The sequence below is a fragment of the Etheostoma spectabile genome, chromosome 11, assembly GCF_008692095.1.
Source record: "Etheostoma spectabile isolate EspeVRDwgs_2016 chromosome 11, UIUC_Espe_1.0, whole genome shotgun sequence".
In the NCBI taxonomy this organism is placed as follows: Eukaryota; Metazoa; Chordata; class Actinopteri; order Perciformes; family Percidae; genus Etheostoma; species Etheostoma spectabile.
This window is the reverse complement of record NC_045743.1, coordinates 7,138,751-7,149,898: the sequence shown is the minus strand read 5'-3', so window position 1 is coordinate 7,149,898 and position 11,148 is coordinate 7,138,751. Positions and strand designations below refer to the sequence as shown.

General features: G+C 39.8%; 2 protein-coding genes across 6 annotated transcripts; one reads left to right on the top strand and one right to left on the bottom strand.

Annotated features, from left to right (window-relative positions):
• Positions 1-13: 13 nt before the first annotated feature.
• Positions 14-2,082, bottom strand: trappc2 (trafficking protein particle complex subunit 2). Of its 2 annotated transcripts, none has more exons than XM_032529603.1 (5): positions 1,848-2,082; positions 1,464-1,590; positions 1,071-1,220; positions 361-441; positions 14-265 (listed from the first exon to the last, which is right to left on the bottom strand). In XM_032529603.1, the coding sequence occupies exons 2-5, from the start codon at positions 1,554-1,556 to the stop codon at positions 167-169; spliced, it is 423 nt and encodes a 140-aa protein (XP_032385494.1). In that variant the 5' UTR covers positions 1,557-1,590; positions 1,848-2,082; the 3' UTR covers positions 14-166. The 2 variants fall into 2 exon arrangements, with proteins under 2 accessions (XP_032385494.1, XP_032385492.1); XM_032529601.1 differs by having other exon boundaries at positions 361-446; positions 1,076-1,220.
• ofd1 (OFD1 centriole and centriolar satellite protein) lies at positions 2,009-10,738 on the top strand. 4 transcript variants are annotated; one of them, XM_032529564.1, is made up of 23 exons: positions 2,009-2,238; positions 2,339-2,466; positions 2,572-2,775; positions 2,859-2,927; positions 3,019-3,046; positions 3,127-3,234; positions 3,320-3,456; positions 3,703-3,876; positions 4,008-4,114; positions 4,224-4,343; positions 5,029-5,102; positions 5,196-5,287; positions 5,502-5,691; positions 6,430-6,560; positions 6,766-6,877; positions 7,237-7,950; positions 8,233-8,389; positions 8,498-8,589; positions 9,232-9,360; positions 9,579-9,736; positions 9,833-10,018; positions 10,112-10,182; positions 10,469-10,738. In XM_032529564.1, exons 2-23 carry the CDS (start codon positions 2,371-2,373, stop codon positions 10,512-10,514), a joined length of 3,195 nt encoding a protein of 1,064 aa, XP_032385455.1. In that variant the 5' UTR covers positions 2,009-2,238; positions 2,339-2,370; the 3' UTR covers positions 10,515-10,738. The 4 variants fall into 4 exon arrangements, with proteins under 4 accessions (XP_032385455.1, XP_032385453.1, XP_032385454.1 ...); XM_032529562.1 differs by having other exon boundaries at positions 8,176-8,389; XM_032529563.1 differs by having other exon boundaries at positions 3,124-3,234.
• Positions 10,739-11,148: the final 410 nt, after the last annotated feature.

Below are 11,148 nucleotides of genomic sequence, written 5' to 3'. Positions count from 1 at the left end.
AAAAAAAAAACACTTTACATCACTCAAGAAAATGTTTAATAGAAAATCTGTGTTGAATACATTTTACATTTGTGAAACAGGAAAAGAAAGACATAGACATCAAGTATGTGTTAGGTATATGTACAGATAGGCAAGACACATTTAAATCCTTGTGCATGTGAAGTAGTTAACTCAGGAGATGTTTCTTTCCAAGAAACTGTATTTTCCTCTCAAAAGCTGTTGAGCGGATTGGTGCATTGATTTCATAAAATGGATTCATTGCAAACTGGAAGACAACATAAAAATAAATCAAACACTGAAGGAAGCAATGAACCAAATGTTACCTCAAGCTAAGTTCAAACCATATGGGAGACAACTTACCTTAATGTATAAATCATATACATCATTAAAGAAGTTCTTGATTCCATCTTCTTGTCGCACATCATGCAGCATGATGAATCTTATATGTACGGCAAATAATTAAAGAAAATACCATGCCAATGGATTCCTTGATTGACAGAATTACACAGTATGACTGACTTCTTAAAATAAATCACATACTGCAAACTAGCATGTTAAATAATGTCAGTGGGGCTTCAGCTAATAATTATTTTATATTATCAACTAACCTGTTAAATATTTTTTCTGTTATTTGTTATATTGAAAAATGCCCTTGACAATTTGCCAGAGCCTAAGGTAATATCTTAAAATTGCTTGTTTTGTTCAACCAACAGCCCCAAAACTAAGTAAAATATTCAATTTATAATGATATAAAACAGAGAAAAGCAACAAATCTTTACGTTTAACAGGCTGGATTGAAAAAGATATAGTAATTTTTAGTTGATAAATGACTAAACAAATAACCGATTATTAATAGACTTAATTGTTTTGGTTATCTGGCATAGTTGTATCCAGATTACACTGAAATTAGTTTATTAAACATGATATTTTAGCCTTGTAGGGTGTTTTGTCTCTCTTCTGTCAGTAAACTAAAATGTGGCAATATTTTATCAAGTTTTGGATGTGAATCAAGAATTATGTATAGTCTTCTGTGAGTGAGTAAAAGGGAAGAATCAAATGGAATAAAAAAGGATATGTCCTGCAGTAACAAAGGCAGAAACAAACCACTCGTTGAACTTGTCCACAGTTTTCAAGTACATATTGTTGGACAGCCACATGTTTTCATCAACCAAATCCAGGGCAGCGTGTGCAATGAACTGGTTCAGGTGACGATGGTCATCCTGTTGTTAATGACACAAATCATATCAAATTAACAGACATTATCCTTACCCATAAATCACTGTAAAGGTCCTGTACCACTTACATTAAAGACTAATATGGTCACATACTTCCAAGATTATATCCTGACAATTATACCGTGGTCTATTGCTAGGCTAATGAATAACACTTATAATTTGTTTACCAGTTTTATTGCACAAGATGTAGTAGAATAGTTGCTGGTGTTATTAATAAAGAAATGTTACCTTTGATTCAACCTTCCCAGCTGGCAAGAACTCCATTTCAAATACAGGGTTGTCCTGATGACCAACCATGACAAAATAAAAACTTCCAGACATCGTTTCCCCTTCTTCTTAGCAAAGCCAAACTGCCCTGAAAACAAGTCAAAACAATAGGTCAAACCATTTAATCTTTCCAAATATCAATGTCAATATCAGCCAATTGATTGAACCTTTCAGCTAGCAAGCTAACGTTAGCCGCAGTGCTCCACAGACGCTTGGAGTCGTTTGAGTCATTAAGTAATTCTTGTAAGACCATAACAAACGCATTACGCCTTGAAATAGTATAGGGACGCAAAGCAAGAATAACAGTGAAAGCGTATTACTTTGATACTACTGACTTTTGTTTACCTGATAATTTTCTTCCTGGAGAGAAACGATAGCAGTCGCACAAAGATGACGACATGGGCAACCAGCAATGTAATTATCAGTTATTAGCTGTAAACCGGTTCACCTGGAGCAGTGTTTAACTTAACTTCATAAAAATCCGACTTGAATTTAATATATTTATAATAAATTAAATACTTATTAAGTTGCTGCTTTTTAGCGCGTTACATCATAACTGTGCGCCCGAAACGAAAATATCCGTTGACGGATTTAAATGGTTCCATGGATGAGGCACACCTCCTCGAAAGGGACGCTAAGACTGGTCGTTAGGCTGGTAACTAGAGATTGTTCTCTTTTTTGAGTTGCCTATTGTGTCAGGTGTTAAGAAGACACAGTAATAACAGTCCAACACCAGGTAAGACCATTTTAAAAGTTGTTCAAAACCGCAGGTTTGTTCTCTAGCTTGCCGTGGCAGCTTTGCCGTGTTGTTGTCTACTTTTCTTTTCTCCTGTCAGTTTTAGGACCTACAAAACAACACTTGACAGTTATGTCCTCGGGCAAGGAAAACACGTTATCTCCAGATGAGCTGAGGAAAAGACTCTATCAAACTTTTAAAAATAAAGGAGTGCTAGATACACTCAAAGTAAGTCATGCTAATATAGTCGCTGCAGTCTCTGCGTTATACTCTCCTAACCTCCGCGTTAGAAGAGTTTAGTTTTCACACCTGTTCTCTTTTGATCTGATTCAGACACAGATGCGGAATCAGCTCATCCAGGAGTTAAAACACCCACCTTTGACTGGAGGAGAACCAGTCCCCAGACCAGTAACTGTGAAATCTGAGCCTCTTTTGGTCTCAGCCTGTAACAGCATAGTGTGCGATCATCTCCGCACCTCAGGGTATGAGTACACCCTTTCTGTATTCTACCCTGAAAGTGGCCTTTGCAAAGACAAGGTGAGCATAAGCATTTGTGTAATTGACTTTAGCTTATAAAGCACATCATTACAGATATTTCGGTCTCTTATCCATTTTGGCAGGTTTTCACTAAAGGAGACCTTCTTCAGCTTCTTAAAATTGACCCTGAATCAGCCCTTTACAGATCCTTGGTAACAATAACACAATTTACCATTTTGAATATTGCTCTTGAATAAATTTAAATGTTGTCAGTAATAACACTATTTTTTTTATTTTATACAGTCTTCAAACAAAGATAACACGGATAAAGGTATGCCACATTCTGTTCCTCCTTAAAGTTGTTTCTGCTCCTAAGGTCTGGCCTTGATATATTTTCTCTTTGTCCAGCAGGGTTCCTGCTCAGCCTTCTAACACAGCTAACGCACCATAACACTCACAGCCTGTGCCATGATGCTGACACTCAGACAACCAGCATAGCAAGTTACGGAGAGTCTCTTGGTATGATGAAATAACGTTTTAAAATGTACTCCACACAGATGCCTTTCAATGCAGTTTTTAAATGTTTTCTTTCTCCCATACACAGTTGAGAAGATGAAAATGATTGATAAGGAATATGAGAGCTTCAATTACAGTGGGGACAAATGGTTTTCGTTCCAATCCAAACTGGCTGCCCATAGAAAAGAAATTGAAGCACAGGTGCAAGCAGAAATTAACACAAAGGTACGTCACGTGTATATATATATACATTTTTTTCACAAGTTAATGAATCAAAAACTGCATGAGCAGGTTGGTATAAAGTACAGCTACATACTTAAATCTAAACTATCTAATCTATATCTAAACTTTTAGAAAGTATAAATCAATTATGGCGTAAGTGGATGGCATGAATGCTTTACCTTTTTGAGTGGCTGATATGTAATCCTGTAGCTTACCTCCGGGCCTCAACTTTGTTTTTTGTTTCTTAAGATGCAACATTTTAAAGATGTTGAAATCGCCAAGGTGAAGATGGAAGAAAAAGCTAATTTTCATAAAGAAATTGATAAGCTGAAGCAGGAGTTGGAGAGGACTTACGAGATGAAGGCAAAGGCGTTGATGGAGCGGGAGAAAAATGCCATTGATCGACTAAAGAAACAACAAGAGGTGGAGTACTGCTAATATGATGTTGTGCTCTGTTTCTTTCACAAAATAAACCTTTTGAGTATAATAATTCTATTTGGTTGAATCCAAGGCAGTGCAATTGATGCTGTTGTTTGTATTTCTCTTCTCTTTAGATTGAAGAAAAAAATGTGTATATGCAGAGACAGTCAGTCCTGAAAGAAATCGAAACCGTGCGGAACAGAGAGAATGAGCTGGGGATGAGAATCGAGGCTTTTGAAAAGTAAGAAGTTTTTTTGTTTTTTTACCATTCATGTTAGTAGAGGGGTGATGTGCTGTCTCATTGTGACAACTGACTCAATAAGAAGGTCACTGTGTTTGTATGATGATAGGACTTGTCAAATTAATGAGGAGAAGATCAAGGCCACTGAAGAGCTGCTGAGGAGGAGAGAACTGGCAGTGAAGACGATGGAGGACACGCACGACCAAAGGCTCCAGAACGAACTTTCCAGGTGTTCTCATGTTGTCTGTTTTTGTTTTTTTTATTATATATTTTGGTTCATACTGTCACCACCAGTTAGACATATTCAGCTGGTTACACATAGGCAGTCTCATTTGATATGTTCTCTTGGTTTGTTCACTTTATCTGTCAAGTTTAGTGTAGGTATCTTATTAGGGATATTGTCATTGTGTGACCAGAGGATTTCACTAACGTCTAAAACATCATCGTCAAAAATATCCTTTATGTACAATGCATATTTGAAATCTATGTATTCCATTCTACAGCAAAATGTTTAATGCTGTCAGTGAGACTCAGTTTTCTTTTTGAATAAATGTCAGCAAATAAGTTGAAATTGAGCACTGTACACATATTTAGACTCTTGTGCTAATGTGCTCATGAGTTACTACATCAAAACTGTGACTTACTATTTATAATATATTATATAGATATGTAGTGCTTAAGACTGGTTGGCAGTCTGTCAGCAGCCATGACTATGGAGTAACAGTTTGGGACCTGATCATACACTTGACCAAATGATACATTGCTTTAACACGTTTAGATGGCAGCTGGTTTGGTTTATTACTCTGTGCTCGTCTGTAATAGAAAAAGTCCACATAGATTCACAAGCTTTTTTTGTGTTGATTTAGTTTCATAGCTCTTTTTTATTGTTGTTCTTATGTCTTTTATACAATTAGGTATAAGCGTGAGTTAAAGGATAACTTTATCAAGAGAACCGAACAACTAACAGAGAGTGAGAACAGAAACAAAAGTGAGTATTTAAATGAAAGCAAGATTACTGACTGGTTTGCTTTTGGCAATGTTTTGGTTTGAGTTTGTGTTTACATTCCATTTTCTTTCTCAGTGGAAACTGTTCGTATCCAAAAGGAGTCAGCTGTAATTAATGGCAAATTAGAGGAGCACAGCAGAGCATGTTCAGAGCTGAGTCGGCTGCAGGTAAATAACACAACCCCAGTCCTCTTGCAGTGTTACATTACCCTCTCCAATTTACAATCGGCACAAAACTTAATTGAACTCTTGTATTCAGACAAAACTCATAATCACTGTGTGATGTGATGACATTGTAATGTAATAATTACATAGTCTAACTGATTAATTGACTCTTCAGGTTTAGTTTGCCTGCTCTTTTCATGTCTCTTCTGTTTTCAAGGTTGAGCTGGACACAGCACAGCAGCAGATTTCTTTCCTGACTCAACAGAAGGAGCTGTTAAAGGAAAGACTGGAGACCATGAGTGACTACCCCAGCTTAAAAAGAGAGAAAGCAGAGCTGCATAGCCAGCTGTGGCTGCTAAAGAAACAGCTGGAGGAGGCCCAAGAGCAGAACCGGCTTCTCCATGCTGGTGAGTATTAGCTTAGATTGGATCAGGGTTATCTGTCTGTAAAAATGTACAACAGATTCCCTTTGTGGCTGGTAAATTCAATGTCTGATAGTTACCTATTATAAACCTTGAAAATAAAGATAAATCCTGTTCCTACGTTGCATTCAAAGTGATTGAGTGTGGGCTCATTGTGAGCTGTGGGAGATACAGTGTACTGTGAAGCATTTATGTTAGTCTGTCCCACTGCTTCTGGCTCAGCTGAGTCTGTTTGAGTGTGTCTTGCCTGCCAATGTAGGGCCTCTGTGCTGTGTTTGTAGCTCCGCAGACTACTCTCTAAAAAGTAACCAGTAAGGGAGTGGGAATGAGAAATGGGAGTGAAGAGGAGCAGAGGGCGCAGTGTGCAGAGACAGAGGGCTCCCTTAACCCATGGCTGAGAACCAAAGTTGTGCCTCTCTCTGAGTGGTACAGAATTCTTCCTGTTTGAGGATAAGGCATAAGGGCTATGGGCCTCTCTCCTCATCACGAACAAAAGGCAGAAACATGGGGCAAAGCCCCATGTGCTGTACTCTCTTGCCGGTTTGATCCATGCAACTCAAACCATGAACTGGAGCACGTAAACATAACACCCTAAATCAGAGCAACCCCTGTGTATCTCTAGATGTGTTTTCCTCAGATAGCTTTCCTGCTGAAATAGACACTGGACTGGCAAAAAGGATGCACTTTAAAATCATGTTTTGACTCTAACAACCCCTCTTTCAGATTTGGGCCAGCCGTCCAAGGAGCAGCTGGTAGTGCAGATGGAGCTGCGGAGGCTGCAGAGCGCTCGCAGACTGGATGAAGAAGAGTTTGACAACCAGAAACAGGTGTTGCAGGCACAGCTCCAGACTGAGGTCAGTCACATCACAGCCTCCCGCTAAGTGTGGGAAACTTTGTGGTTGGCTTCTTTTTTTTCTTTTTTTCACGGTTTTGTCACACCTTTGGGGAATTTCTTGTGTAATCTGTGTTTCCAGCAGTGCATACCTATACTTTTCGCAGACTTACACTGTGTGCAAACAGCTTCTAATGTGATGTTCTCTTGTCTGTTGTTTTCTGCAGGTAGAGCGGTGTGCTCAGCTAAAGGCTCAGTTGACAAAGTGTGAGGAGAGGTCACAGTGGATGACTGACCACATTGAGGAAATAAAGTTACAGCTTCGCCAAACTCAACAAGGTACTCCATGAACGTCTGCCACAGCGTAGTGTGATTGATAACTTTGAACCATGTCGGTTTCTGTATGCAATTATGAATGTTACAATATATGACTGTAGTTAACTTTATTTCTGCTTTTCATGAACTGGCTCTCTTTCTTGGAAGTTCTTGAAAAAAAAAAAAACATGCTCCCTATTAAATAACTATAATACTTTTTTTTATTTAGAAAAAACAAAAAATGGCATGTAGTAGCAACCAGATTCTAGGTGTAAATGCATGTAAATAGTTCTTTGAAATTAGTTGTTGGTATTTTGTATTAGTGTTCAATTCTCTTCCTTTTTCTTTCCCTTTCTTTTGTGTAATCAATGCGATGATGGCAGCTCTTGAAAATGAAGTGCTCCGTAACCCCAAGCCCTCTCTTGTTGATCGCTCAATACTGGCGCTGAGCGCTGACAAGCTGGTTCCCCCTGACATCTATGTGGACAGAACTCTGCTGAGGGCCAGGGTGGGTTATGATGATGTTTGTGAAGCAGGTGGGCCCATGCAAGGACACAAGTCGCCTTGGAATAACTCTCCAGACTCCGACATGGAGCTGGTGGCTGAGGCCAAGGCTCGGATTCAGGAGCTGCAGGAGGAGGCTGAGACCTTAGAGGAAGCCTACAGGAAGTACCAGCAGAGGGCAGTGCGCTCCACCATCTCACACATGTTTACCCCAAGACCTCTTTCCCCACAACGAGCACATCGTCCCGACTCTCCCTTGAGAAAACAAGTTTCTCACCATTCACACACCCACTCCCCCCTCAAATCAAAGGTCTCACACAGACCACCGTCTCCACAAACTACCAGAACCCCCTCCTATATACCCTATGACACCAGAAACACTGTACCACCTTCGCAACCAAGAGTGACCTTTTTAGAAGACCATAGCCAACCCCAGTCCACAGCTTTCACTGACCACAGTCTCCATTTGTTGACTGAATCTCTGTTTATAAGAGATGGACCCCCGCAGGATGCAAGCAGCCCTCCACCCAGACGTCTGTCCTCCACATCGCACTCTTCCTCTGGGAAAAAGCATCGAAGAGACATTGCCGAAGGTACCTTCAAAAAAATGGTTTATCATGTGAAATCGCTTCAACGGGGATTAGATGCACCAAGCTCTTTCAACTGTCAAAAAAATATATATAAGAATAAAATACAGTACATGTCGTCAGCACCCATATCCTGCACATTTAACACTTACTGTAAATATTTTCATAATGTGCCAAAACAGTTTAAACATTCAAAACAGTAAATCCACACTTTTTTACGTCCGCTTTTAGATTATAATATTTTTCCCATGAGGATATTGCCTAACATGAAGTCTTTGCATCTGATAGAAGCTGTTGTGTCTCCGATGACGTTCCCCGAGTTGTCGTTTGACAGACGGCTCCCCCGTGACCCTCGCGACGAGGTGGAGACCTCCGGTGACTTTTCCTCTGAGCTCAGTCCACCTCGCAGTCCTCAGCTCAAGAGCACAGCACGAGACCAGTCCAGGTACCATCTGGCATTGCTTTGGCAAGGACATTACAACACTCTTATACACTTTTAGAGATTTTAGAGAGTGCATACTAATGCCCTAATTTTTGCCTGTGTTTCTGTCAGTCCACCAAAGCTGCACCCTGTGTTCCCCAGCTCGGAGTCTTCCCCACAGCCCGAGAAAATAAGCTTAGAAGATCTCACAGGGGTTTTGTCAGGTACTTTAAACTAGTATTTGTTTTTTCATTTAAGCTATGCTACTGCATAATTCAGTTTTTTTTTTATTATACTAATGCACTGCAGCCGCCTTCTGGTGATGTGAGACCCAGTTGATGGCCGTGTGATTTTTATACTGTATTCTGAAAAGCTGCTTGATGAGGTTATTGCACTTGACACACAGGAGCAGTGTTGTTGTAATCAACAGGGAATGTTTAAGTAGGTACTCTTTATAGTTCTGTTACATGTTGTTTTACTGTCTGGAAGAAACGGAGAGATGGTCTATGTATATATGTCAAAAGCACAATTTCCTTAATAATCAGCACCTGGAGGTTTTCCTGTTCTGCCTAAAGATTTTACTGCATCATTGGATGAACAGCCTTGCATTAAAACAAAAATCTACAGCATCAATAATTCCAACAAAATCCCAGTAACAAAATGGAGTATATCCGGTGTGGAGGTATTTGATTTGAGACTGGCAGTTTTTTTTAATTAGTGTGTGACTGGCCTTCAAAGTGTCCTTTCAGTGGCCCCTCACAATGGTGAAGATGAAGGGCAGCTGATTATGTATTCTGTGCTGGTCCTCTGGCCCGTTTGCATTATGGTGGAGCATAAAAGATCTCTTTGTGCATGTCTCCCTCCAGAGCCCAGCCACATTCCAGAGCTTCTCCTGGACACTGCCGTCCCTCTCTCTGAGGAGGCCCCTGACAGCCCCGCTGTCCCCCACCCACAAGACCTCCCAAAAGACTCGATAGACTCGCAGGGCCAGGCGGGTGAGTTGTTAGCTCCTCTCCCCCCCATTACTGATCATGATCTATCTTGGTTGACCCCAAATGACAAAAATGGCCACCGTCTACTGTACACCATCAGCGTGACCGTATGAATTTCTCATATTGTGCTCAAATTGTGGTAATTCTCGGGGTGCTTCTTAGACCAAAAATAAAGTGATGTCTGACAATTGCTATGACTCATGTGAATCCATATGTTATAGAAGTCCCACAAGCCTCAGGTGAATCAGCTAGGGATGAAGAGGATGAGGAGCAGAGGTGGGAAAGAGAGCGAAAGGAAAGACTAGAACAAAGGCAGAGGGAGCAAGAAGAAGCCAGAGAGAGGGAGCTGCAGGAACTTGAAAGACTGGAGAAAGAGACGGTAATGAGTATCTTGCACCAAGTTCCTATTTAAAACTTCTTTTTAGAAAAAGATAACCTGATTAAATGAGTATTAACAGTATTTATGTCTAACCAGCTTTGGCAGGAGATGGAGCAAACAGGACAGAGAGAAGAAGATGAAGAAGAAACTGGAATTAGGAAAGGAGCAGATGAAGAGCAGAAACAAGAGGCAGATCATGATGGAGAGGAGTCCAAAGGGGAAAATCCATTGGAGAAATACATGAAGATGGTCCTGGAAGCCAGAGAGAAGCAGCATGCACAGGTGAGTTGCACGCACTCTTGTAAAACTTTGCTTTTGTGACTTGACTTGTAGCAGCTGCCCTGTGTGTTAAACTGAGTGGTGGTGGGGTTTCAGGGCCCTGAAAGAGAAGAAGTAGGACATACGAGCCCAGAGGCCAAGAGTTTGTCTGAGGAGAAAGACGACAGGTAACTAGAAACATTTGACAAGACTTAAGGCTTAGGTTTTCTAATTCAACAGTAATGCTGTTACTGCAGGGCATTTTAATAAATATATATAATCCTGCATAATCCTCAGTCCTTCTAAAAAATGTAATTTATTTTGTGGTTTCTCATCTCCTGGTCTTTTCAATGTTATTTGTTCTAGAAATGTTGTCTTAAGGATAAATTAATTGAGAAGTACTATTTTTGGTTTAAATGTTTTTTTTTCTGTCCCTCAAGGTTTTCACAAATTAACTTGATATTGTTCTCCCAGCATTGCAGCATTTTCACATAAGGATGAAGATGATGATTTCTGGTGAGCTCGTTGTTCCAGACTGCCATCATGAATGGATGAATTAGCCTCTGCATTCTTGGACTGTTTTTAACAACCCTAAAGCATTGATTGTTTTATATTTTTAGATGTTGCTTTGCAGTATGTATATTTGGCAATACCTTTGCATTAACTGCATACGTTTTGAATAAATCATATTAGATATTTTTCTGTAGATTGACTGAACACAACCAAACAAGATATTCTTATCACAAAGAAAAAAAAACAGCGCAACAGAGTAAAGTTTGTTTTATTTTAATTTTTTTTATTTTCTTAAAAACAGTCAACAGGCCAGTTGAATAATGTCTTAAAGGGATTTACATTCAGACAGGATGCTGGATTGTTGTCCTCCCGGTGATAGATAGCCTTTATTCTTTAGTTTTTGGTTCATTCAACAGGAAACACAGCATATTAAGGTGAGATGTACATTGGCTTTATGTTCATCTTTCATCTTTCTCCTTGGCCATTGTACACACAGACATATGTATATATGTCTGATTGTGCAACTGTAGCTATTACTCCTGCAGAGAACTATGCAAGTTGTCTACTACAATATCTCACAGATTCTGTGTAAAACACTGGGCAGAGAGTCACAATGCCATTCATACTTTGGCTAACTTTAG

What these genes read in the sequence shown, in the direction of transcription:
- ofd1 (XM_032529561.1), top strand. Translation starts at nt 2,371, where the DNA reads ATGTCCTCGGGCAAGGAAAACACGTTATCTCCAGATGAGCTGAGGAAA. An exon ending in GACTAAAGAAACAACAAGAG is followed by an intron (nt 3,877 to 4,007) that starts GTGGAGTACTGC and finishes TCTTCTCTTTAG; the next exon opens with ATTGAAGAAAAAAATGTGTA. An exon ending in AGACTCGCAGGGCCAGGCGG is followed by an intron (nt 9,361 to 9,578) that starts GTGAGTTGTTAG and finishes CATATGTTATAG; the next exon opens with AAGTCCCACAAGCCTCAGGT.
- trappc2 (XM_032529603.1), bottom strand. Translation starts at nt 1,556, where the DNA reads ATGTCTGGAAGTTTTTATTTTGTCATGGTTGGTCATCAGGACAACCCT. An exon ending in TTGTTACTGCAGGACATATC is followed by an intron (nt 442 to 1,070) that starts CTTTTTTATTCC and finishes GCCGTACATATA; the next exon opens with AGATTCATCATGCTGCATGA. An exon ending in TATATGATTTATACATTAAG is followed by an intron (nt 266 to 360) that starts GTAAGTTGTCTC and finishes GTTGTCTTCCAG; the next exon opens with TTTGCAATGAATCCATTTTA.